This window comes from Quercus robur, chromosome 1 (assembly GCF_932294415.1).
Source record: "Quercus robur chromosome 1, dhQueRobu3.1, whole genome shotgun sequence".
NCBI lineage: Eukaryota > Viridiplantae > Streptophyta > Magnoliopsida > Fagales > Fagaceae > Quercus > Quercus robur.
Window position 1 is genome coordinate 4985926 of NC_065534.1, and position 27986 is coordinate 5013911.

At 33.1% G+C, this 27986-nt stretch overlaps 3 protein-coding genes and 1 long non-coding RNA gene across 6 annotated transcripts in view; 3 read left to right on the top strand and 1 right to left on the bottom strand.

Annotated features, from left to right (window-relative positions):
- The window catches only part of LOC126717221 (phenylacetaldehyde reductase-like), a 75842-nt gene that overhangs the window by 30779 nt on the left and 17077 nt on the right, over positions 1 to 27986 (top strand). Inside the window, exons 4-6 of one of the 3 annotated variants that reach the window (XM_050418707.1) lie at positions 561 to 723; positions 1685 to 1871; positions 3147 to 3648. The exons of 1 other annotated variant lie outside the window; for it this stretch is intronic. In XM_050418707.1, the coding sequence (XP_050274664.1) occupies positions 561 to 723; positions 1685 to 1871; positions 3147 to 3291 (495 nt within the window). In that variant the 3' untranslated portion in view covers positions 3292 to 3648. Of the gene's footprint in view, positions 1 to 560; positions 724 to 1684; positions 1872 to 3146; positions 3649 to 27986 lie in introns of those variants that run through there. One more of the 3 variants, XM_050418689.1, reaches the window with a different exon arrangement.
- Positions 7938 to 27981, top strand: LOC126717243 (uncharacterized). Its single transcript, XR_007652478.1, has 3 exons — positions 7938 to 8127; positions 9393 to 9972; positions 27690 to 27981. It is a non-coding gene; the product is annotated as an uncharacterized LOC126717243 (long non-coding RNA).
- LOC126717239 (uncharacterized) lies at positions 13409 to 14286 on the bottom strand. The gene is made up of 3 exons (XM_050418736.1): positions 14115 to 14286; positions 13962 to 14033; positions 13409 to 13871 (listed from the first exon to the last, which is right to left on the bottom strand). The coding sequence occupies exons 1-3, from the start codon at positions 14199 to 14201 to the stop codon at positions 13629 to 13631; spliced, it is 402 nt and encodes a 133-aa protein (XP_050274693.1). The 5' UTR covers positions 14202 to 14286; the 3' UTR covers positions 13409 to 13628.
- LOC126717240 (uncharacterized) lies at positions 14298 to 15155 on the top strand. The gene is made up of 3 exons (XM_050418751.1): positions 14298 to 14449; positions 14531 to 14602; positions 14693 to 15155. Exons 1-3 carry the CDS (start codon positions 14363 to 14365, stop codon positions 14933 to 14935), a joined length of 402 nt encoding a protein of 133 aa, XP_050274708.1. The 5' UTR covers positions 14298 to 14362; the 3' UTR covers positions 14936 to 15155.

Sequence of the window (27986 nt, forward strand, 5' to 3'; positions counted from 1 at the left end):
ATAACAGCTTTTTAGTGAATTAAGAGATACTTTATGATTGAAGCCGAATGATTTTACATTAAAAGTTATACATAGCAACTAGATCTATAAATATCGAGTCTTGCTTCTGACCTCATTATTTTGATAGCTGATCTTTTTGAATATGTTGTAAGAAAACATGGAACACTGGTTTATAAAATTAATAATATATAGATTCTTTTACAATTAGGTGTGAAAGTATTTATTTTTCTAAAACTTGCATGAGCTCACTCTCTAGAATTAATCTGAAACTTGGGATATGCTCTATTGCTACTGCTCCCACATAATTACTCGGGTAATTTGGCCCATTCAATGTTTTATTGCAATATCACACTTAAGATTTCCTTGTCCATCCAAGTGATTTTGACCAGCGCCATGTAATTTAAGTGATCCTGCATCCATCATTGTTATGCAGATTTAGCTCATCAAACATGTGGTTAATTTGTTCTCTTAATGAGATATTTATGATAACTTATAAGTCTGGGAACCATGCTACTAATGGCTATTAATGTTTTTGGGTATCCTGTTGAATGGTTTTCCAGCAATGGTATTCGCTTTCAAAGACGTTGGCTGAAGAAAATGCCTGGAAGTTTGCAAAAGAGAAGGGTATTGACATAGTTACAATTAACCCAGCAATGGTGATTGGTCCTCTCTTACAGCCAACGCTTAACACAAGTGCTGCTACGATTTTGAACTTAATAAATGGTATTGAGTGTGTGTGTGTGTGTTTTTTTTCCTCTTAAGTTTTGTACTGATCCTGGTTTCTGATTTATCTCAATAAGTATTTTGACCAACAATTTTTTGGGAAGATGGTTTAAAATGTTAATCCAAACTGTATTTGATAACTCATTTAAGATTGTGAACAGATCTCTCTTCTACTAAAAGGGGATGTTAAGCTATGATGTGCGGATGCGGTGACATGTGAGCGACGCCACTGCCCGCGCGTCAGTGCCGTGGCTGAGGTTTATTATTTATTTATTTATTTTTTTTACGGATTCGCGCCGACTTGGCTTCGATTCGCGCCGATTCCCGCCGAACCGGGCCAATTCGGCCAGAATTGAATCATATCGGCCGGTGGCTGAAACTGGCCAAAACAGGCCAAAATCAGCCTTGAATCATGCCGGAACAGCCGAAATCGGCTTTGAATGAGGCCCAAACATCCTAAATCTGTCCTTCCTCTATTTTATTTTGAATATTTGTTACTTCTTTTGTGTTTTCTTTTTTGTCTTGTGTTTCTTGCCTTCTTCTTTCTTTGCTTTGTGAACCAAGGACATATAATGTGTTTTTTAAGAATATTTTAATAGTAAAAATATATAGAAAATATAAATAATAATTTTTTAATTGCTGCACTCCGCACCCTACTTTTTCAAAAATTGTCGAGTCCCGCACCCGCACTTGCACCCGAATCCGGAAACACACCCGTGCTTCATAGATGTTAAGTAAGCAGTTGATGCTAGCCAATTTTGTCCCATTCATCTTTTGTACAAAAGCCATTCCTGTTCTACTTTGTTGGATTTCAATGATAGTTATTCATTTTCCCTATGTTGTTGCTAGCTTAGTACACACCTAGGGTACCTAGTGTATTGAGAAGCTCCTTTTTTTTCTTTTCCTTCCCCCTAATAAAACTTTATTATTCATCAGAAAAAGATTTCTCTATTTGATGCAGGAGCTCAAACATTTCCCAATGTAACATTTGGATGGGTTAATGTCAAAGATGTTGCCAATGCACATATTCAAGCATATGAAATTCCTACAGCTAGTGGAAGATATTGTTTGGTTGAGAGAGTTATACACCATTCTGAAGTTGTGAGGGTTTTACGTGAACTTTATCCCACTTTACAACTTCCAGAGAAGTAAGTCTTTATTTCCCTTTATCGTCAAGATATAATATTTTAGTAATACTCACCATTTGCAGTAATAGCTCCAACTGCGCATATCTGTTCATATGATGTGGTTCGATGATTTTACACATTGACTCATTATGTATTGTCTTTCAGTGATTCCACACATTGCTTAGTTGTGTTTTTTGATTGTCTTGTTGGACCAAAAAAAAAAAAAAAGGTTAAATTATATCTAGGGATGGCAAAATGTCCTTGCCCCATCTACCCTGCAGATACACACACATGCACGCACATATCCTATTACCATACCCAAAACACTCCTCTCTCTCTCTTAGTACTCTCATTGCTGCCCCTCCCCCTTCTCTCTCACTCATCAGTGTTGCCACTAGCAAAAAAATGTCTCCCTCCTGCGTCGACCAAACCAAAATTCTCCCTCTCCCCCTCCCCCCCCTTTTATATAAATTTTTTTTTCTTGTTTTCCCCATTTTGAAGAAAGGAAGGGGCGGAGACGGGGGCACTTATGATCTGACTCTGTATCACCAACCCTAATTATATCATCTCATCTCAAGATTGATTAATTGAACGTTGTTACTTGTTTGACTTTTTATAAGTTATTCTGTTATTTGAACATTCTCAATCTTCATTCTACATTCACTCTGTCAACTGCAAAAATAAGAACACAATCATATTTGATAGTAAAACAAGAGGGGAAAGGGTGGTTGCAGGATGGAGCATGATATTTATGAAGATTGTTGGTGTATTTTAATCCTAGCCAAGTTTTAGTATGCATTTGGACAATAGGTTTCATGAATTCATAACTATATCAGTACTAAATATATAGGAGCATTACAATTAAAAGTTACTAGTATATCCTGATCCAGGAAAGTAAAAAAGAAATAGAGAGAGAGAATTCGATTTGTTTAAAATTACTAATTGAAGACTGCACTAGATGGGGATAGAAACTATATGACATTTCACAAAAAAATTGTCCAGTGAAACTAATTTCCATCTGATCAAAAATGATGAGAATTTATCTAGAGACCCATCTTAGTCCCTTCCTTTACCCAACCAAACATGTATTTTAATACTAACCAAGTTTTAGTATGCATTTGGACAATAGGTTTCATGAATTCAAACTCTTTGGAGATAACTCATAAAACCAAAATTTGGGCCTGTTTCCAAATTCCAACTAGTCTACTCTTTACAGTTTGTTGTTTATTATTTTTAGTTGTTTATCTACATAAACATTAACATTTTCTTTTTTCTTTTCCAAATAACTTTTAACAGGTGTGCAGATGATAAGCCATTTGTGCCAACATTTCAGGTGTCCAAAGAAAGGACAAGAAGCTTGGGTATTGAATACATTCCTTTTGAGGTGAGCCTCAAGGAAACTGTTGAAAGCTTGAAGGAAAAGAAGTTTATCAGTTTTTAAGTATTGGTAGCACCCTGAAGTTCCTGCCAAGTAATAAACAATGGTGAGGCATGTTGCCTAGAACCATTCTTTGGTTGGTGTTTTGGTTTTAGGAGTCTTCAGCTTGATGGTGTATTTCTCTATATATCTATGTATGCACTATGTCGGTTAGTAACTTCAGTCCCAGACTTTTTCCTATCCAATAAAAAGAAATGCTATGCATTTCTTTTCTGTTTAGATGAAGACATGAAGTATTTACCACTTTCAAAATTATAAGAGCTGTGTGATGCTCATTTTGATGTGAATTGGAGAATGATTATGAGAAAGACTATGTACTACTTAATAATGATCGTCTATGCCATGATGGTAATTAATCTCCTTGTCAATGTTGCCACTGGCATTATTATGATTGTGAATTAGTGTCTCAACTTTCATTCAAGACATTGCCAACCTTTCTATTTGAAATAGACCTATTCTTGGTTCAAATTAAATAATTATAAATTTTTTGGGTACATAAGCTGTCATGTCATTTGAAATTTAAACAATATTATACTTTGGTCATAGTTAGATCCGAAAAATAAAATTTTAATTGTGACAGTGTATATATATATATATATATATATATATATATGCTTGTACTTTGCATACAAAAAAGGCATAAGCCGGGACAGTATTTTAATTGAAGGTTAGTTTCATTTCCACTGGAATGGTTAAACTTATTAGAAATTAGCTAGACACCTTAAACCTTATAATTAAGTTTAAAATTCATTAGAAGATTGTATTGTAAGTGTAGGGCAACTTACACTTTCGGTCACCGGAATTTGATATAGATTTGATTTTGGTCCCGTAAATTAAACAGTTCGGATATGATCAATGAAATTTAAGAAATGGAACTTGGTTCAATTTAGTTCCTTCAATTTATGGTTGGTTGAATTTGGTTCATAAATAATGAGGTGCCTTGTAGAAATGTGACGAAGAAGATAGTTTTATATTATTAGAACATATATTATTATTATTATTATTTTTTTTTTTTGTTTCTCATATGTTATTTATAATAATAATAATAAGAGTAAACTACATAAATGGTCCCTATTCTTTACACCAGATTTCAATTTAGTCCCTAACCTTTTAATTGTGTCAAGTTGGTCCATAACCTTTTAATGTCAAGTTAATTTAATCTCTGCCATTATCTATTAGATGGAAAAGTCTGACGTGTCAAACGGATTAAATAAAAAATAAAATAAAAAAAATTTGTTGCCACATCAATTACCACCTGGACTAACATGTCAACATTTGTAATTTTATTTTATAAATTGTCAGCATAATTTTAAATTAGAAAAAATAATAAAGAAAAACAATAAGTGAATCCCTAACTCATGTCTATCAATAACAAAAAATCCATTTCCTCAATAAACAACAAAAATCCCTAACTCATAGTCACGATTGCTTCACATTTGGTCCTCTAGAGAGAAAGGTGAAGCACTACGGTGGCCAGAAATTATACCGAAGGTGATGACTGATGGTAATGACTGGATCTGAGGGTTGACAGATTTGCCGATTTGAGGGTCGATGGAGTCGCCAATCTACTAGTAATATCTCTCTCTTTCGGTATTATCTTCCTTGTACGTTTTTATCTCTTGTTTGTTTGGAACGGACCAGAAAGTGAAGGTTCAACTTTAGCTGGTATTGAAGTTTTAGGCAAATTTATGTTTTTGTTTTCCTTTTTGTTCACCTTTAACGTTCCCTTTTAGTTGTACAAATTTTTGGATACAAGGAGATAACGACAGGGACAAAATGAATACGCCATTGAAAAGTTAGAGACTAAATTGAAATATAATTTAAAGGATAGAGACCAAATATGTAATTTACCCTAATAATAATAACAAGCTAGAGTTGGATCCTAAAAGGTTGTGGATATGATAAAAATGAATTTTGTCAAATGAAAGAGTCCTCACAACAGAGAGAGAGAGAGAGAGAGAGAGAGAGAGAGAGAGAGAGAGATATTAGTTTACTATCCCAAAAGCATAGCTCATATTATGTAAAAGATTATGGTGGTAAAAAATGATGGCAATGGCTGTGAACGATGCAAAATGATAGAATTAATTACTAGGGAATTGATATTGAATTATTGATGGAACAATAGGAAGAGAATGACAAATTAAGAAGGAACATTGGTAACAAGATTCTCTCCGCTCTACTATAAAGGAAAATTCCATTTTACATTTAAAATTTTATTTTTCAGATCAAACTATGTCCAAAGTATAATATTGTTTAAATTTCAAATGACATGATATAATATGTACCCAAAAATTTATAATTATTTAATTTAAATCATGAATGGATCAATTTCAAATAGAAAGGTTGACAATGTCTTGAACGAAAGTTGAGGCCTTAATTCACAATTTTAATAATGCCAACGGCAACATTGACAAGGAGATTAATTAATTACCATCAATTAATCATTATTAAGTAGCATGTAGTCTTTCTAAAAACCAAACATAAAAGTGCTACATAATCATTCTCCAATTCACATCAAAATGAGCATCCCTTGTCATTTATGACTAATGGAAAGCGGTCATGTGCATAACACAACGAGTAAGAACTTTTTCCGTAATAATAATAAAACAAAATTTAAATATAATTGAATAAAAATTAGTTTTAAAGACAACTCGTAATGCCAAAAGGGTTGGCTTGTACTTTGTTAAGAGTTTATTGTATTTTTTTCCCTAAACATCATGAGATCTCTATAAGATAGTGAGTTTGAAATCTCTAACTAGTTTTGGAATAAAGGATTCCTCTCCCTAATTACCTAACATGTGTATATCCTTGTAGTTTACTCATTGATTTATTAAAAATCATATGTTAAAGTTAGAAAATATTTTATAAATATCATCAAAACTATTTTAATAGTTAGGTTGCTATTTCAAACTTTAATAGAGTGTCATCTAAGGTAATTGAACTAATTTCATAATTGAGGTATCTTATTATGTTACGAGCCCCATCACAAAAACGGCTTGATTAAGTGTTTTATTCCTTTTATAGTATAAAAAAAAATTCTTCTAGAAAAAAACGAAAAAAAAAAAAATCATTCTTCAAGTAACCATTTTAATTATAAAAAATAAAGCATTCATTCACTTGGATGGAAAAACAAAAAGAAAGAAAAAGAATTATTTTGGAACTTCTCCCTATTAGAAAAATTGGGCTACTAAATGATAAGGCTTTTGGTATTATCTCCTATGAATTTGATTCCATGGGATGAGAAAAATAAATGAAACGCAATTTTTAATTCAATTAAAAAAAAAAAGAAAAAGAAAAAAAGGACACCATTATAACATGTACACATTAATAAAGAATTTTAAAGTTTAAACTGCAATACTATGACCAATTTTGACTCAATGTTTATAAATTTTCAAGTGATGCTACATTTTCTATTTTTGACTTTTGCATAACTTTTAAATATGTTAAAAGTTGCTTTTAATGTAGGTTTACTCATGCATGTTTTACTCTCTAAAATATTTAATATTTTGCATGATGTTAAATATGTTGAAAGTTGCTTTTAATATAAGGGGTAGAAATTCGTGTTTATATGTTGGGTTCATGTCGTGTTGATCCATTTATTAGATTTTATCAAAGCAAAAAAAAGGAGTTTTCGTATTAACCAAATTGATCTAAATTATGAAAAACCAAACAAATAAGTTTTTTTAATATAAAATTCATTATTAATGAGTAACTACATCGCAAATAATTATTCAAAACTAAAATATATCTCAATATCACAAACACTTAATCACAATATATCAAAGAAAATAAACCACAACAACTAATAAGTTATATACTTAGAGTTTTAAGAGTATATTGGTAAATGTCATTTAATTAAATGCAAACGAGTTCCATGGATTAGACAAGAACCCACATATGTTAGTTGTGTCAACCTGAATATGACATCTTATTTTAATCTAGGTTACTTTTGCATGTTTAATTTTGTACAATTTATCAACTAATGAAGTTGTGAAAAGTGTCAAGATAATTCATAAGATAGCAACTAATTAGAATTAGGTGCTTATAAAATAAAATTCATAAATGAAAAACTTTATATGCATAATAATATTTGAATTAAATAATTAACCACTAAAATAAAGTCAAGAATTCAACTTTGAGTAATTTATAGAGTAAATAAAAATTCTACTTACTTTTCCAAAAAGAAAAAAAAATGTTATTTGAACCCAGTGGCTGAGCCAGAATTTCAATTTAAGGGGGGCAAGATTTAAAGACTGTTCTTAATAGGGGTGTGCAAAAAACCGACGAACCGAACAAACTGACCGAAACCGACCGAACCGTTGCCAAATTTTCGGTTTGGTTTCGGTTTCATTTTTTGAAAACCGAAATTTTCGGTTTTGGTTTCGGTGTTGGATTTTTTCATTCGAAACCGAACCGAATTGACCGAATATATATATATTTATGTAACTCTATTACGTATCTGATTAGTGGCTTAGTGGTATGCTACGTTGTAGATTTGCTAGTGATCCCAGGTTCGAGCCTTCGCGTGGGAGCTTGTGTTTTTTTGCTATTTAATTTTTTAAAACCCTAGGGCATGAGATAAAGACGGAAATACCCCTCCCCTCTTTTATTCTTTTCTTTTCTTTTCTTCAGTTCAGCCGCCACCTTCCTCAACTCTTTCTCTCAAAATTTTTTTGTCTTTCAAAGAGTTCAGCCCTCAGCCCCTCCTCTTCTCTCATCGCTCCATGCCTCCACATGCCGCCTCCACACATCGGCCTTCCTGCACCAGCCTCCACGGCCTCCACACGCTAGTCTCCACACGCCGGGCTCCCAACGCCGGCTAATCTTTTCATATTCACGGTGACCCCCTCTCTCTTTTTTATATTCTGCCATTTTGGGTTTGTTTAATATTGAATCAATGCTATTTTTTCAATTTTTCTGTGCAAAGAAAGTTAGGGTTTTGAAAAAACCCATGTGCTTGGTTGTTTATTTTTTCAATTTCTTCTCTCTTTTTTATAATCTGCCATTCTGGGTTTGTTTAATATTGAATCAATGCTATTTTTTCAATTTTTATGTGCAAAGAAAGTTAAGGTTTTGAAAAAACCCATGTGGTTGGTTGTTTATTTTTTCAATTTATTCTCTCTTTTTTATTTTCTGGGTCTGTTTTTTTTCTTTGTTTGGTTTCTTAGAAAATAAATGTTAAGGAACCGAAACCGACCGAAAAACCAACCGAAACTGAAACAAACCGAAACCGACAGTTTTTCAACTATTTCGGTCGGTTTCGGATGAGACTTCTAAAAACCGAAAATTTCAGTTTCGGTTGGCTAGATAAAAAAAAACCGACCGAACCAAACCGATTACAGCCCTAGTTCTTAAAAAGACAAAAACAAAAACAATTGTATATAGGAACTTGATTTGGACTCATTATTATACTCAGCACTTTTCATAATTTCAATTAAGTACAAATATATATTTCATATCGAAACAAAAATAATCAATTCATAGTTACAAACAATTAAAGTAAGAGATTAATATAATTACATAAAGTTTAGATATCTAATTTGATTCTTTAAAATTTAGATATCTAAAGTTGCATACATGTCTATTGCTTTTGATTGCTTTTAAATAATATGTACAATTCAAATTTTTTGTTCTCTATTTTTCAAAGTATTTAAATTTGGGTTCGTAGTAGAAACCTAGACTAGAGTTTAAAATTGAAATGTCTAAGAGATGGAGGAGAAAGAAGATAGGTGGAGGTTTAGGGTTTGAGACTATAGTACCAATGTACAAAGACATTAGTTAGTTTTTTTTTTTTTTTAAATATATATTATTTCGTATAAAATATTAAGATATAAGACCCACCATCAATTGAAAATTTATGAAATAAAAAAGAAAAGAAAGTTAGGATAAGCTTTCCATGAATAGTAGTGACACGCTTAAATCTGAGACTTGATAAAAGTTTCTTTTTAAAACCATAATGATGTAGCAATGAGTCAATGATGTGTAACCTTTTTACCTTTTCTTTTTCAGAGCTATTTTAGGGACTGCATTTGGTTTTTTTTTCTTTTTACTAGAGTGGGCAAACAGGTTAAGCATATTTAATAGAGTTTTGTTTACCTCTGCAGGAAACTTTTTTTGGGTGGAGTCAGGAGGAGTCCAATCCGTTAGTGTGCAACATAGGCCCAGTCTGAGATTTACTTAAGTAGGAATACTTAGACCCAACGGAAACCCAGCACACTTAAGCCTTTTTCCCTCGAGCTACTGCAGCCCAAACTCTATCAAACCCACACACAAAGCCCAACTGGCATTAAAAGCCCCATTTAATTAAAAACCTTAAACCCACTCCACTCAGATTCCCTCTAACACCACTCGGCCCATCAGTTTTTCCAAAACCTTCAAATAAAATAAAACCAGCTCACATGAATCCCAATTCAACCCCAAAATTTACCAACAATCCAAAGGCTAAAAAAACCCCCAAGTCATTCTCTCTCAATTACTCAGAAGTTTTCACAGCCCAAGCAAACCCACTAGGCAGTATCATACATACACCCATTTGTCCACCGCCTCCCTCCTAATATATAACAACACAAACACAAGCACAAACAAGCAATACGCTCTCTGCTCTCTCTTTTTCATAGTCGTCCGTTTGTTTGGCTTGCGTCGCTCCGTTTCTATCGGATCCACTCTTCGCAAAGCAAATTGCAAGTAAGCTCTCTCTCTCTCTCTCGATTCGATTTTCTGTAATTTAGGGGTATTGATTTTGCTTTGATTAGTTTAGATTGAATTCCATGTTACATTTGTTAATTTCGTATATATGGAATTCTGTGATTCTTTGCCTTTTAAGGCTCTGATTATTTGGCGGTTGTTAGTTTATGCCATGGTTAGGGTTACGGGTTACGGTTCTGACTTATATTCTGAGAGATTTTTTTTTTTTTTTTTTTTTTTTTATGTGTGGTTCGCTCTCTTTTTCTCTGGTTTATTCATTCGTATGGCTTCCTTGTAATTGATTTGGCTATTGCTATGGCTATGGCTATGTAGAGCGCGAGTTGGTTGCCTATGGTTTTTCTTCTTGTTTGGCTTGTTTGCCTATGTGTGGTTTGCTCTCTTTTTCTCTGGTTTATTCATTCGTATGGCTTCCTTGTAATTGATTTGGCTATTGCTATGGCTATGGCTATGTAGAGCGCGAGTTGGTTGCCTATGGTTTTTCTTCTTGTTTGGCTTGTTTGGTTTGTGGATCCTTTGTGTGCTTGGTATTTTGATTTGGGTTTTGTGGTTTCAAGTTAATGATGGTATATTTCAAGTATCGAACACCCATAGTAATTAGTTGAACTAATTAATTTTTTTCATTTGGGATATTAATTAACCAATTATTAATTGAAAAAAGCAACTAATAAACAATAATTAATAATTTAATTAACCAATATATTATAAAAGACAAACAAATTAAATTATGTTAGGCTAAACAACAATTAATAATTTTATAATTAATGAAATAACAGTATAACAAATTATAGTTTATAAAAGACAAACAAATTAATGAATTAACTAAACAACAATACATTTGGGAAAAATTCCTGGAGCCGTCACTAGAAAAAATTATACTTGCTAAGGAGAAAAATCCCTGGAGCCGCCACTCTCTTGAGAGCTCTTCATTCATGGCCTTCTTAGATTCAACCAAGGCCTTGACTTTCTTTGAAACAGCCTTGTGAGATTCTGTCAATGCCTTACCTTCTCTAAAACTTCATTCACCATTTTCAAGATTTCTTGCTGTCATATTCACCAATCTCAATCAATGGCTCTAATACCAAATGTTAGAAATTCGGTGGTTCCTAATGAAGATGGATAGGAATTGTAGGGAAATTGACTTAAATCGAGGTAGAGAAATATTGAGAGAGGGAGAGAGAGATGCACTAAGAAATTGGTTTATTCTTCAATTGATATCTAATGTTGAATTACAATCATGTATTTGTAGGAAACTAGCTCTAATGTCATTGGCCCACATGTCTCAAGATAATTGGCTAGTTAATTCAACATGTGCTTTATGAATTAAGTTATTTGTTAAATGAGCTACATGTGCTCAAATCCTAACTAACTCACTATAATCTCAACCAACTAGCTAACTACTTTACTAAAGTGATTACATCAATTATTTCATATTCCTAAAAAAAAGGAGTCGATGGCTCTAGCTACAGTGGTGTTGGTTTATTCAACTTTTGTCATTTGTAGTAAACCAAAATGGTGAGTTTGGGTGAGAATTTTTTTTTTTAATATTAAAAAAATTATTGATTATTATTGGTGGAGAAAAAATAATTTTAGTGGTGGGTTTAAATTAGAATCATTAATAACTTACCCTTGAAGATTTGTTGTAAAAGTATTGTAAAAATATTATAGGCTAAACACACAAAAAGTGGCAAATATTATATTTGCAAAAAAAATGGTAAATATTGTGTGTCTATAATATAAATTTACATCATAATTACAATGTAAATATAGAGATATTGTGAAAATGTTGTGTCACATTTGTCAATTCCTTATGGGTCAAACTAAAATAAAATAAAATAATAAAATATCAGATCAAGATATAGCACAACTAAAAAATAAAGGTATTGTATTGTGAAAATGTCGTGATATTTTGTTGTTATCACAGTATTTTCACGACTATTGAGGTGTAAGCTCCTTATAGGTCAAAATAAGATAATAAAATATTAGATTGAGATCCACTACAGTTGAGAATAGAGGTATTGTAAAAATGTGGTGATATTTTGTTATGTTCCTAGACTTTTTTTTTGTTTTGTTTAGTCAAATTTGATAAGCCAAAATTTACTTTTTCAAGCACAGTTTTCTTTGGCTGATTTTGTTTGTTTGTTTTTATTTCTTTACACACTGTTTAAAATTTAAAGTTAAAAAAAAAAAATGACAATTTCACACCAAAAGTAAGAAATAAAATTGAGTCCTTTAAGTTTGGGGTAATTTCATTCCTCCCTAAACTTTAAAAACGAAGAAGTACCCTAACTTTTCCTCTCTTAGTTAAACTATTTTGAAATCTTATGATTCTTAAAATGTTCCATTGTAAAATATCTAAAATACCCGTACTAAATTTAATATCCCAAAAAAAATTTCCGTGTATTTTGAGTTTTATGTGGTAGTCATACTTGGAACATTGATTTTCCTAGGTTAAATATTCTAGACTTAAAATTTTATCTAATGGAAACTTCAATGACACATGCCATTTGTTATCCTTTTATATATATATATATATATATATATATATATATATATATATATCTTCTTACTTAAAAGGATGTTCATTAAAAATTAAGTAAGCTGATATCGTGGCTAGACTCATAAAATGTAAGATAATAAAAAATGAAGTACGAATAACAAAATCTTTATTGTGGATAATTGCACGTATTTGATGAAAACCTTCAATTGTAGTATATGATATCATTCATTGTACAAATTGAAATATTGTGACAATGTCTTAGCAAAGATGATATTCATTTTCACTCTTAGAAGCTTTTAGTGAGTTAATGTTGCCTTTAGCAAATAAGTTCCAAACTATCATGACAAATAAATACTCATATATTAAAATAGTTAATCTAAGTTTAAATACATGGTTTCTTTCTTCTTCAAATAGTAGTTCTATCATAATTTTCTCACGTGCCGCCCAAACTAGTAAATAGTAAAAAAGTTAAAATGGTGTAATTTGTTAGTGTTATCATTGATTTATTCATGATATTAACATAATTTTCTATATGACTATAATATATTGAATTATTGTATTTATCTCCCAAAAATATATATATATATATATGGCAAAGAATCTGAATTACCATATATGACAATAATATGTTAAATCATTGTATTTATCTCCAAATATATATATGGAAAAGAATCCGAATTATATCGTTCGTATACTTATGGTATGATATGTGTACTGTAATTAACGAACTATAAGTGTTACCATGCTTGACCAAACAAGTTTTGTGGTACTGTTGTTATGGTATTTAGGATCCAAGTATGATAATGCTAGCATGATCTCTTTTGTTCAGAAAATAATCTTATGCTAGATCTTCAACTGTCCGCAAAACCATGTTTGCTCTTGCCAATCCTTTAATTCGTTTATTTTACAGTAGTTGTGTGTATGAAATGGAGAGGATTGCATTCACTATCAATCTACAATCATAAAATTAACAATATTGGTTGCAAGTCATTCAAAGTTCAAACCAGCCAAAAAACTATTACATGTACAGATAAAACAAGCAAATTATTATAGCCACAACAGTCGATTAAGATCCAACAATCTAAATCCCACACCACCCAACCATTACGCAAACTAAACTTTCCCTAACAATTCTTGGTTATATCGTCCACACGCCGGGTCCAGGAAGCACATACCGTTGAGAATTGGGGCCTAATAGTTTACAAGACATGGGCCACAAACTACTATTAGGATGGACAAAATCCTTGAACATGGAACCTTCAAAGGTTTTCAGAGTGTACTCAGTACTGTTGGGCTTGGCCTCGAATTGAATAAAATACTTTATTCCACTACTGGGAATCAACTGGATCTTCACAAGTCTCACAAATTCAAAATTTGTACCCTACACCAATTGTTCATAATCAAAGAATTAATAAAGAGTCATAAAGCATATATAGATGGACATTAAGAAGAAGAAGAAGAAGAAATAAACCTTAATTTTGTTGTAGCGCTCTAACAACGACTGTCCATTGAGAGAAAATTCATTTCGTTCCTGTTCACGAAGCTGAGAAACAAGCAGATTTAATTGAAAACCTTCTCATAAAAAAGAAAAGAGACTCACTCACTCACACAATGTAGCACATACCTGTGTCTCGGGGATCCATTTCCAACATGGGTAAAATGCAAGGGGGCAGACAGGGGCAAGGGTGGACGGGGGGACAAGGGTGGACATAGGGGGTTGAGGGCAATAGTCACGGTTTGTTGTGTCACAGTTTGAGAACGCTTTTGTTTTTTTGATGGATATTGGGATCAGATTTGCCTTTATCCATCAAAAAAACAAAAGCGTTCTCAAACTGTGACACAACAAACCGTGACTATTGCCCTCAACCCCCTATGTCCACCCTTGTCCCCCCGTCCACCCTTGCCCCTGTCTGCCCCCTTGCATTTTACCCATGTTGGAAATGGATCCCCGAGACACAGGTATGTGCTACATTGTGTGAGTGAGTGAGTCTCTTTTCTTTTTTATGAGAAGGTTTTCAATTAAATCTGCTTGTTTCTCAGCTTCGTGAACAGGAACGAAATGAATTTTCTCTCAATGGACAGTCGTTGTTAGAGCGCTACAACAAAATTAAGGTTTATTTCTTCTTCTTCTTCTTCTTAATGTCCATCTATATATGCTTTATGACTCTTTATTAATTCTTTGATTATGAACAATTGGTGTAGGGTACAAATTTTGAATTTGTGAGACTTGTGAAGATCCAGTTGATTCCCAGTAGTGGAATAAAGTATTTTATTCAATTCGAGGCCAAGCCCAACAGTACTGAGTACACTCTGAAAACCTTTGAAGGTTCCATGTTCAAGGATTTTGTCCATCCTAATAGTAGTTTGTGGCCCATGTCTTGTAAACTATTAGGCCCCAATTCTCAACGGTATGTGCTTCCTGGACCCGGCGTGTGGACGATATAACCAAGAATTGTTAGGGAAAGTTTAGTTTGCGTAATGGTTGGGTGGTGTGGGATTTAGATTGTTGGATCTTAATCGACTGTTGTGGCTATAATAATTTGCTTGTTTTATCTGTACATGTAATAGTTTTTTGGCTGGTTTGAACTTTGAATGACTTGCAACCAATATTGTTAATTTTATGATTGTAGATTGATAGTGAATGCAATCCTCTCCATTTCATACACACAACTACTGTAAAATAAACGAATTAAAGGATTGGCAAGAGCAAACATGGTTTTGCGGACAGTTGAAGATCTAGCATAAGATTATTTTCTGAACAAAAGAGATCATGCTAGCATTATCATACTTGGATCCTAAATACCATAACAACAGTACCACAAAACTTGTTTGGTCAAGCATGGTAACACTTATAGTTCGTTAATTACAGTACACATATCATACCATAAGTATACGAACGATATAATTCGGATTCTTTTCCATATATATATTTGGAGATAAATACAATGATTTAACATATTATTGTCATATATGGTAATTCAGATTCTTTGCCATATATATATATATATATTTTTGGGAGATAAATACAATAATTCAATATATTATAGTCATATAGAAAATTATGTTAATATCATGAATAAATCAATGATAACACTAACAAATTACACCATTTTAACTTTTTTACTATTTACTAGTTTGGGCGGCACGTGAGAAAATTATGATAGAACTACTATTTGAAGAAGAAAGAAACCATGTATTTAAACTTAGATTAACTATTTTAATATATGAGTATTTATTTGTCATGATAGTTTGGAACTTATTTGCTAAAGGCAACATTAACTCACTAAAAGCTTCTAAGAGTGAAAATGAATATCATCTTTGCTAAGACATTGTCACAATATTTCAATTTGTACAATGAATGATATCATATACTACAATTGAAGGTTTTCATCAAATACGTGCAATTATCCACAATAAAGATTTTGTTATTCGTACTTCATTTTTTATTATCTTACATTTTATGAGTCTAGCCACGATATCAGCTTACTTAATTTTTAATGAACATCCTTTTAAGTAAGAAGATATATATATATATATATATATATATATATATATATATATATATATATATAAAAGGATAACAAATGGCATGTGTCATTGAAGTTTCCATTAGATAAAATTTTAAGTCTAGAATATTTAACCTAGGAAAATCAATGTTCCAAGTATGACTACCACATAAAACTCAAAATACACGGAAATTTTTTTTGGGATATTAAATTTAGTACGGGTATTTTAGATATTTTACAATGGAACATTTTAAGAATCATAAGATTTCAAAATAGTTTAACTAAGAGAGGAAAAGTTAGGGTACTTCTTCGTTTTTAAAGTTTAGGGAGGAATGAAATTACCCCAAACTTAAAGGACTCAATTTTATTTCTTACTTTTGGTGTGAAATTGTCATTTTTTTTTTTTAACTTTAAATTTTAAACAGTGTGTAAAGAAATAAAAACAAACAAACAAAATCAGCCAAAGAAAACTGTGCTTGAAAAAGTAAATTTTGGCTTATCAAATTTGACTAAACAAAACAAAAAAAAAGTCTAGGAACATAACAAAATATCACCACATTTTTACAATACCTCTATTCTCAACTGTAGTGGATCTCAATCTAATATTTTATTATCTTATTTTGACCTATAAGGAGCTTACACCTCAATAGTCGTGAAAATACTGTGATAACAACAAAATATCACGACATTTTCACAATACAATACCTTTATTTTTTAGTTGTGCTATATCTTGATCTGATATTTTATTATTTTATTTTATTTTAGTTTGACCCATAAGGAATTGACAAATGTGACACAACATTTTCACAATATCTCTATATTTACATTGTAATTATGATGTAAATTTATATTATAGACACACAATATTTACCATTTTTTTTGCAAATATAATATTTGCCACTTTTTGTGTGTTTAGCCTATAATATTTTTACAATACTTTTACAACAAATCTTCAAGGGTAAGTTATTAATGATTCTAATTTAAACCCACCACTAAAATTATTTTTTCTCCACCAATAATAATCAATAATTTTTTTAATATTAAAAAAAAAAATTCTCACCCAAACTCACCATTTTGGTTTACTACAAATGACAAAAGTTGAATAAACCAACACCACTGTAGCTAGAGCCATCGACTCCTTTTTTTTAGGAATATGAAATAATTGATGTAATCACTTTAGTAAAGTAGTTAGCTAGTTGGTTGAGATTATAGTGAGTTAGTTAGGATTTGAGCACATGTAGCTCATTTAACAAATAACTTAATTCATAAAGCACATGTTGAATTAACTAGCCAATTATCTTGAGACATGTGGGCCAATGACATTAGAGCTAGTTTCCTACAAATACATGATTGTAATTCAACATTAGATATCAATTGAAGAATAAACCAATTTCTTAGTGCATCTCTCTCTCCCTCTCTCAATATTTCTCTACCTCGATTTAAGTCAATTTCCCTACAATTCCTATCCATCTTCATTAGGAACCACCGAATTTCTAACATTTGGTATTAGAGCCATTGATTGAGATTGGTGAATATGACAGCAAGAAATCTTGAAAATGGTGAATGAAGTTTTAGAGAAGGTAAGGCATTGACAGAATCTCACAAGGCTGTTTCAAAGAAAGTCAAGGCCTTGGTTGAATCTAAGAAGGCCATGAATGAAGAGCTCTCAAGAGAGTGGCGGCTCCAGGGATTTTTCTCCTTAGCAAGTATAATTTTTTCTAGTGACGGCTCCAGGAATTTTTCCCAAATGTATTGTTGTTTAGTTAATTCATTAATTTGTTTGTCTTTTATAAACTATAATTTGTTATACTGTTATTTCATTAATTATAAAATTATTAATTGTTGTTTAGCCTAACATAATTTAATTTGTTTGTCTTTTATAATATATTGGTTAATTAAATTATTAATTATTGTTTATTAGTTGCTTTTTTCAATTAATAATTGGTTAATTAATATCCCAAATGAAAAAAATTAATTAGTTCAACTAATTACTATGGGTGTTCGATACTTGAAATATACCATCATTAACTTGAAACCACAAAACCCAAATCAAAATACCAAGCACACAAAGGATCCACAAACCAAACAAGCCAAACAAGAAGAAAAACCATAGGCAACCAACTCGCGCTCTACATAGCCATAGCCATAGCAATAGCCAAATCAATTACAAGGAAGCCATACGAATGAATAAACCAGAGAAAAAGAGAGCAAACCACACATAGGCAAACAAGCCAAACAAGAAGAAAAACCATAGGCAACCAACTCGCGCTCTACATAGCCATAGCCATAGCAATAGCCAAATCAATTACAAGGAAGCCATACGAATGAATAAACCAGAGAAAAAGAGAGCGAACCACACATAAAAAAAAAAAAAAAAAAAAAAAAAAAATCTCTCAGAATATAAGTCAGAACCGTAACCCGTAACCCTAACCATGGCATAAACTAACAACCGCCAAATAATCAGAGCCTTAAAAGGCAAAGAATCACAGAATTCCATATATACGAAATTAACAAATGTAACATGGAATTCAATCTAAACTAATCAAAGCAAAATCAATACCCCTAAATTACAGAAAATCGAATCGAGAGAGAGAGAGAGAGCTTACTTGCAATTTGCTTTGCGAAGAGTGGATCCGATAGAAACGGAGCGACGCAAGCCAAACAAACGGACGACTATGAAAAAGAGAGAGCAGAGAGCGTATTGCTTGTTTGTGCTTGTGTTTGTGTTGTTATATATTAGGAGGGAGGCGGTGGACAAATGGGTGTATGTATGATACTGCCTAGTGGGTTTGCTTGGGCTGTGAAAACTTCTGAGTAATTGAGAGAGAATGACTTGGGGGTTTTTTTAGCCTTTGGATTGTTGGTAAATTTTGGGGTTGAATTGGGATTCATGTGAGCTGGTTTTATTTTATTTGAAGGTTTTGGAAAAACTGATGGGCCGAGTGGTGTTAGAGGGAATCTGAGTGGAGTGGGTTTAAGGTTTTTAATTAAATGGGGCTTTTAATGCCAGTTGGGCTTTGTGTGTGGGTTTGATAGAGTTTGGGCTGCAGTAGCTCGAGGGAAAAAGGCTTAAGTGTGCTGGGTTTCCGTTGGGTCTAAGTATTCCTACTTAAGTAAATCTCAGACTGGGCCTATGTTGCACACTAACGGATTGGACTCCTCCTGACTCCACCCAAAAAAAGTTTCCTGCAGAGGTAAACAAAACTCTATTAAATATGCTTAACCTGTTTGCCCACTCTAGTAAAAAGAAAAAAAAACCAAATGCAGTCCCTAAAATAGCTCTGAAAAAGAAAAGGTAAAAAGGTTACACATCATTGACTCATTGCTACATCATTATGGTTTTAAAAAGAAACTTTTATCAAGTCTCAGATTTAAGCGTGTCACTACTATTCATGGAAAGCTTATCCTAACTTTCTTTTCTTTTTTATTTCATAAATTTTCAATTGATGGTGGGTCTTATATCTTAATATTTTATACGAAATAATATATATTTAAAAAAAAAAAAAAAACTAACTAATGTCTTTGTACATTGGTACTATAGTCTCAAACCCTAAACCTCCACCTATCTTCTTTCTCCTCCATCTCTTAGACATTTCAATTTTAAACTCTAGTCTAGGTTTCTACTACGAACCCAAATTTAAATACTTTGAAAAATAGAGAACAAAAAATTTGAATTGTACATATTATTTAAAAGCAATCAAAAGCAATAGACATGTATGCAACTTTAGATATCTAAATTTTAAAGAATCAAATTAGATATCTAAACTTTATGTAATTATATTAATCTCTTACTTTAATTGTTTGTAACTATGAATTGATTATTTTTGTTTCGATATGAAATATATATTTGTACTTAATTGAAATTATGAAAAGTGCTGAGTATAATAATGAGTCCAAATCAAGTTCCTATATACAATTGTTTTTGTTTTTGTCTTTTTAAGAACTAGGGCTGTAATCGGTTCGGTTCGGTCGGTTTTTTTTTATCTAGCCAACCGAAACCGAAATTTTCATATTATAGTTTTCATAAAATAAATAAGAAAATATTAAATTTTAAGCAAATATAATAAATAAACAAATATATAAGTATATAGCAATATTATGGTAGTTTTTTTTTTTTTTTGGAATAACAATATCATGGTTGATTTACTTATTATAAAAATTAGTTAATTTACTAAGATCATTACTGAAAAAACTAAAAAAAAAATATATAGATAATTCAAAAAAAGTAACTAAATAGAAAACCACTGTTTTCAAATTTAAATCTAATATAAAATATTATTAAAACATTAAAACATTAAAAAAGAGACTTGATGAAGCCTAAAGCTCTTAAAGTTACAACCTACTGTGGCAGTAGTAGTATAGTGGTATTGTAATACACGTATATCAACCAAGTTAAAAACTAAATATAATAAATTAAATTAAAAGCAAGAGATTTTTTTTAAGTGAAAAGAATATGTTACTCTACACAATCCTTTATTGTTGTTAAAGTTGTTGAGAGTTTGATAATTGAAAGAGAGAAAATATAAAGTAATCTGCCTAAGAATTTCTTAGGATTACTAGAGAACCTTAGATTAATCATAGGATTAGATTAGTTTACTTGTATTACATACATGTTCAGTTGGTTTACATGCTTGTAATATCCACTTTGCTAGTACTCCTATTTTGTTATGAAATTGATTGTTAAAGTCGGTTTCTCATGCCATGCAAACGGCCATGTAGATGTAATATTTGTAGTTGTATTGGCGGAATTGATGCTTTGCTAATAATGGTATTTATTTAAATTTATTGAGCACCAAAAGTCAATACTACAAGCTCATCAACCAAAATTTTGTAGAATTTGTCTACTAACAATTAAAATTATAGAGAGTGTAAAGATATTAATAAACTATATTAGGAAAGTTTTAACATCACTTTATGGGAAATATAAAAAGCTAACAAAAAATTTAATTGCTTTATAATTTTCCCATAAAATGTTTCTAAAAATAGTTTTTAAATCAATATCCTTAAGATATTTGTTAACATTTTCCTTGAAATTTATACATATGAGGGTAGAGTAATTCTTAAGTATATTAGGTTCTCTAATTATAATCAAAAATACAATTGCATTGAATTCAATTGCTATTGGAAAATATTACATTGTTTATTATTTAGCGGTTAGTATAATACTTAAAGAATTGTAATTAAGTTTGAACCTTAAACGTAATGTTTTTTGATTAAAGAGGAGACGAGGGCATCTGTGACTGGCTGGGCGAGAACAACATTACCATCCTTTGGGTTAGACTCAATGGAATCATCAGTTTCCTCGTGGACAGTGTCGTCATCAGGAGTAGACGGCAAAGGCTCATCCATAGTAACCTTCGAAAAATCCAGATGAGGGTAGAGGGACTTAACCTGCTTAAGGCAGTCCTCAAACCCTTCACCATAGTGTTCACCACAGAAATCTATGAATGGCTGCGAGGCCTTGTATTCATTTATAGCATCAGCTCAGCTGTCTCCACTTGTTCAAGGAGGGTCATTAACTCTTTCTCTGCTTTCTCCTTTGCTTCTTGCTCACTCTTTCTCTGACGACCCTCCTCCTGTAGCTTGCCCTTCAAATTTTTTACCTCCTCGTTAAGAGGGCGAATGACACCCTTGTATTATTCCTCCTCGTCCGTCAGGAGCTCTATGCGCTTATGCAAGCGTGCAATCACTTCTTCTTTAGCGACGCCCCTATCTTGCAAAGCTTTTATACGCACCAACGCCTACAAGGCACAATAGCTATCAGCTACTAGACAAGTGTGTAAGAAAGATAAACACAAAGGAAAATGTACCCGAGTAAGATCAAAGAGACCTGATGCCCCTAACTCATCAGTCCCCTCCTCAACACAAAGATCTATATCCTTATCTCTAATGATGGATCCCACCATCTCGATGGCATAGTCTTTGTGCATAAGAAGACGACGGTTTGGTCCTTGAGCAACAGGGCCCAACGATGTCATCAGACCCTTACCCACTCCATGGCCAGTCTTGGGGGACGTTAGCTTTTTTGAGGATTTGTCCCCAACGATAACAGTAGGCTTCTTAGGTGGACGATCATCCTTTTCGTCGGGTTTTCTCTTGAGCACACCCTTCCCGACGACTTTTGGAGCTAACGAAGATGCTCCATCCCCCTTCACCTTATTCTCTTCTTTTTTCTTCTGCTAGGTAGCGGATGCGCGCACCTGTGCCCTCAACCTAGCAACCTCCATTTCTACATACATTAAGTGACGGATATAAATTAGGAGATGCCTAAAAAGTAAAAGGAATGAAGTGACGGGGGTAAATAAGAGATACTCATGACGACGAGAATAAAAGTTAAGTTTACGAGCTGCCAAGGTTGGCACTGGACCACCATAATACGCGTGTAGTGTATCAAGGGTAATCAAATCCCTGCACTTGCGCTTTTCAAAAGGGATTTTAAGAACCCGTTGGATGAAGGCCTCTTGCTCACCGGTAATGGTTGGGCGGACACTAGCTAAAACAAGAAAAGACGACGACATTAGAACACTTGCAAGAAAATTGAAAATTTTGCAAGAAAAGATGACGGTATAAAACCTGACTCCTTAACTATGCCCCAAGTGTTATCAAAGCCGTAGGGCATTGTGCCCCACTCTTCTGGATGGCATACCCAATTCGTCCCTTTAACAAAAAAGTATCTACCCTTCCAGTTTTTGTTAGAATTGGGCATGTCTGATACAAGTCTTAGTACTTTTTTCTGAGCAGCAAAGTGGTAAATCCCTTGAGAAGAGGCGATATGTTGGGGACGGTAGCACCAGAAAAACTCCTCTAGCATAAGTTGACGGTTCCTTTTACTTAGACGACCCCACAAGATCTCCGATCCTATGAAAATCCTCCAAGCATTAGGGGAGAGATATGGCTGACGAATAGACCGAGAAAGTTAGCTAGCTAACGGTGTAATGCTGTCAGTGGTAACCTCAACCCCACTGCCAGCGTGGCGTCATATATACTAGTATCCTCCGTCTCCCTAGAATAGCACTTCTCGAACTTCCCAGGAAGATGGATTGGTATGTGATCTAGGATTTGGAAACAGTCCCTTAAATGCTTGAAAATCTTGGACGTCATCTTCGAAAGGAAATCATTGACAGTCCACATTTGAGGAAGTATGAATGGACGAACGTGCGGGTTTACAGAACTTCCAACCTTTGGGGTCCAACCATCCGCGTCATCTTCGTCCCCATCACCCTTCATTACCCCGTCATCTTTGATCTTTTCCTCACCATCAACTTCTCCCTCGTCTATCTCTTCCTCATCTTCCTTTCCTATATAATCCCCGTCCTCGTCAGGAGAACGGGCCGACGTCTCTCTTTCTGACGACCAAGAATGGCCCTCCTCGGGCTCTTGTCTTGTTTGGAAGACTTCGTCGTAACTCGCTCCTTCACGGATTGACGACTGCTCACTAATCGCTTCCCTAGACATTTTTTACCTATAAGCGGCGGAGTTATTCTATGCACCTAAGTTGACGACCTCACTAAAAAGCTACACTACCAAATAGAGTGCAATAATAAAATGATAGATAAGAGAAGACTTACCAAGTAAACGGTCTCTGGAAAAAGTGATGGACTCAACAAACGGAAGAAGAAAGAAGACAAGAACAAAGTTCTTCGAACAGTAAGCTCTCTCTCTCTGGATCGGCAATAAAATGGGGAGAATGAAAAAAAAAAAAAAAAACTGAGATATATATAGAATTAAAGGGTGCATGGAAGATGAAGTGACACCTTCGTCTAGAAGCGGATCAAGTTGGAATGTGACACGTGTTCAAGAAATTAATGCACGGTGCTCGAGGGAACATCCATAAATGCCTCTTTCTTATCCCTGAATAAATACAATTAAATAAATAAAAATAAAAAACTAAACTCCACAACCCGTCAACTTTAGCTGTCGAGGTTATGGAGTAAGGGGCAGCTGATAAAGGTAATTTTGTAATATTGGGACTTACCCATGGCAAGGCGTAGAGTGACACCTTGAATAAACCCGTCGGCCTTGTGTCTATCAACACCTGATGAACCAGAGGTCTATAAAGTTGACGAGATTATCTTTTGACGGGGGTTGAAAGCTGACACCGTCGTAATGAAGGGAGGAACTAGGCTAACGGTTCTGACGTAACCCTAACTTGTTCTCCATGTATACGTATGGGAAATTTTCTTGTGCCTTACTCCCAGTGATGATCAAAAAGACTCCTATAAGGAAAGGATTCCGAAAAATACGCTCATAAGGATTCCTATATGGAAAAGACTTCTAAGCCAAGGAAAGAGAGGTCAACCTTTCTCTACTATAAAAGCCCCAATACCCTCATTAGCTAAGGTACGCATAATTTACCCACTCTAGTACTCTAGAATTGTGAGAAATTCTAACTTGACATTCGGAGGGTATTTGGCCGGCACCACACTGGTGCTCTCTACGAGATCTTCTCTTTTTGTGTTGTACAGGTGTGGTTTCGAGTACGTGAGGACCGTGTAGCTTACTGTTGATTTTTTGGCATCATCAACTTGTATTACATACAGGTTCAGTTGGTCTACATGCTTGCAATATCCACTTTGCCAGTACTCCTATTTTGTTATCAAATTGATTGTTAAAATCAGTTTCTCATGTAGATGTAATATTTGTAGTATTGGCGGAATTGATGTTTTGCTAATAATGGTATTTATTTAAATTTATTGGGCACCAAAAGTCAACTGTACAAGCTCATCAACCAAAATTTTGTAGAATTTGTCCACTAACAATTAAAATTATAGAGAGTGCAAAGATATTGATAAACCATATTAAGAAAGTTTTAACACCACTTTTATGAGAAATATAAAAAGTTAACAGAAAATTTAATTGCTTTATAATTTTCCCATAAAATGTTTCTAAAAATAGTTCTTAAATCAACATCCTTAGGATATTTGTTAACATTTCCCTTGAAATTTATACATACAGGGCTAGAGTAATTCTTAAGTACATTGGATTCTCTAATTATATTAAAAAATACAATTGCATTGAATTTAATTGCTATTGGAAAATATTAGGCGTAAATACACTTTTGGTCCCTACATTTTGGGCCATTTCTCGATTTGGTCCCTAAACTGATTTTGCTTCTAGGTCAGTCCTTGACTTTTTAAATCGTTTTTAAAATGGTCCCTATAGTTAACCCAGTTACGAAAAAAGTTGAGGTGGCAAACAGCGTGTCCTACTTGCTGACATGGATATTAAAATATTATTAAAAAAACTTATTTAGCATTTTTGAAATGCCACGTCAGATTTAAATTAAAAAAAAATAAAACATAAATCCAGGTCAGAAATTTTAAATAAATAAATAAATAAACATTAATTTAATTATAACACATTAATTCATAGATTATAAAACAAGATGAAATCAATTATTTCCCAATAAATTTCAAAACTTTAAACAATAAACATAAAATTTGAAACCTTGAGTTTCTAATTTTGATTAACAATTTTCCTCAACTTACTCAAAAATCAAATTCAAGTAATAAACATATAAAGCACAAAAACCCAAAAACCCAAAAAAAAAAATTCAATCAAATTTTCTGAGCAACCAAACAAAAATCAGCGCATGAACCTACAGACGAGGAAGCGATAGCAGAGCCACAACCGAAGGTCTTGAAGCGAGCATCGAAGATCTTCCAAGTCACCTCATCGACCTTAATTTGGAGCTTCATGACATCGCCACAGGCGGGTGCACCGATGAGGCCCGTGCCCACCATCAGAATGTTCTTGTCCAAAAATCCAACGTTGCAGGGCCTGTCGTAGTGGTCGATCACCCTCTTGTGGTACATACGTTGTAGCACCTGGACGGGCCGTGATGCCAACCCCTCCCGTGAGGCTTTGTTGGTTGTTGGGAAATTTTGGAAGATTTAGGAAGATTTGATTTGGTGGTGGTGCTTTGCTGGTTGCTTGGGTTTATGGATTTGATTGTTGGAGATATGGGTTTGGGGTTTGGTTCTTTGCTCTAGAGATTGATTATGGGGAAGAACACAAAGAACAAGAACATGTTTAGAAAAAATAATGAAAGGAATTAAAAAAAGTACAAGAAAGATATAGAAAATGATAAGAAACTAAATATTAATTTGCTAAGAATATGAATCATACTTGAGGAAGAACACAAAAAACATGTTCTTCTGAAAAAAAAAAAAAAAAAAAGATTTAAGATTTTAAAAAAAAATAGATTAATTTTTTTTTTTTTGGGGGATAGGAACTCAATTTTTTAAACTGAAAAAGCTTCTTTGTTTTTCCTTAATTTAATTAAATTAATGTTTATTTATTTATTTATTTAAAAACTTCTGACCTGGATTTTTGTTTTAATTTTTTATTAATTTAAATCTGATGTGGTATTTCAAAAATGCTAAATAAGTTTTTTTTAGTAATATTTTAATATCCATGTCAGCAAGTAGGACACGCTGTTTGCCACCTCAGCTTTTTCTGTAATTGGGTTGACAGTGGGGACCATTTTAAAAACAATTTTAAAAAGTCAGGGACTGACCTAGGAGCAAAATCAGTTTAGGGATCAAATCGAGAAATGGCCCAAAATGTAGGGACCAAAAATGTATTTACTCTAAAATATTACATTGTTTATTATTTATTGGTCAATACAATACTTAAAGAATTGTACTTAAGTTTGAACCTTAAACGTAATGTTTTTTGATTGAAAGAACAAAACATAGATTATGTTGAAAAAGTATGGTATTTTTTCACTCCAAGAAATCGAAAGTATCAAAATGGAAGCCGACCAAATTGAGCAGCCAGTGATGGATATTGGAAGGCCAATGGAGTTGACGTCCAAATAAAAGAGAAGGGAGTTATAATTGGATTCAAAAAGACCCTTAATTTCATGAGAGGAAAGCCCCCATAGGGTGAGAAGATTGGATGGATTATGCATGAATATAAAATTAATGCTCCTGCTCCAACTAAAAGGAATGAAAATGATATGAGGGTATGTTCATGTCATCATTTTCTTTTAGCTTTTATATTCTTAAGTTGTTATTGTAGAATATGGCTTGAATTAGGAGTTCGACTCCTTGTTGGATTTGGAGAGAAATTATAAGGTCCTCATGGTGGATAAGTGATGTGATCCACCATTCCACTAAAAGACTTCCACCTATTTAAAATTGCTAATTTATAAATTTTTTTAAAACAGAAACTATTTACTAACTCAGTAATTTTAAACAAGTGGAAGTTTTTTAGTGGAATGGTGGACAAGTGATGTGGTCCACCAGAGGATTGTATAATTTCTCAGATTTGGATAAGAAAATAATTTTATTCCTTTTAGGTTACTGTTGTTTGAAGTTATCAAGCTCTATTAGAAGTCTTGTCTATTACTTGATTTGGAATTCCTTTTGGAATATGAGTGATTCTCCTTTTGTGTGTGGAAAAGAAGTCTAGTCCTTCATGGTTTTGGATATACTAGCTGACTCAAGTCTCCTATATAAGCATAGTGCTACTACAGAAAATTAGAGAGAGAGAGAGAGAGAGAGAGAGAGAGAGAGAGAGAGAGAGAGAGAGAGAGAGAGAGAGAGAGAGAGAGAGAGAGAGAGAGAGAGAGAGAAGAGAGTGTGTGTGAGAAAAAGGCTTTCTCTTGGTTTGGTTATTTGATATTTATGGGTTGCAATTTGAAATTGTGAGAGAGGTTTTGTTGACGCTTGGTTTTAGTTTTGCAGTTTGGTGATTTGCTCTCTCTTGGTGCATTGCAACTTTTGGATTTGATTTGTGGCTCTCTTTTTGGTTTGTGCGCAATTGGTATTTGACATTCTGTATTCGTATTTGGTATTTGTGAACCTTTGGGTCTTTGATTCATATTTGGTTCTTTGGTTTTGTATTTGTGAGAAAGAGTTATTTGGGTGTATTTGGGATTTGGGTTTATGAGAGTATCTCTACACCAATTTGTATCATCTCAAATTTGTCATAGTGAAATTTGTTCGTTGTCACCCGTGGATGTAGGCTATTGCCGAACCACG

What these genes read in the sequence shown, in the direction of transcription:
- LOC126717239 (XM_050418736.1), bottom strand. Translation starts at nt 14,201, where the DNA reads ATGTCCACCCTTGTCCCCCCGTCCACCCTTGCCCCTGTCTGCCCCCTT. An exon ending in AATGGATCCCCGAGACACAG is followed by an intron (nt 14,034 to 14,114) that starts GTATGTGCTACA and finishes CTTGTTTCTCAG; the next exon opens with CTTCGTGAACAGGAACGAAA. An exon ending in AGCGCTACAACAAAATTAAG is followed by an intron (nt 13,872 to 13,961) that starts GTTTATTTCTTC and finishes CAATTGGTGTAG; the next exon opens with GGTACAAATTTTGAATTTGT.
- LOC126717240 (XM_050418751.1), top strand. Translation starts at nt 14,363, where the DNA reads ATGTCCACCCTTGTCCCCCCGTCCACCCTTGCCCCTGTCTGCCCCCTT. An exon ending in AATGGATCCCCGAGACACAG is followed by an intron (nt 14,450 to 14,530) that starts GTATGTGCTACA and finishes CTTGTTTCTCAG; the next exon opens with CTTCGTGAACAGGAACGAAA. An exon ending in AGCGCTACAACAAAATTAAG is followed by an intron (nt 14,603 to 14,692) that starts GTTTATTTCTTC and finishes CAATTGGTGTAG; the next exon opens with GGTACAAATTTTGAATTTGT.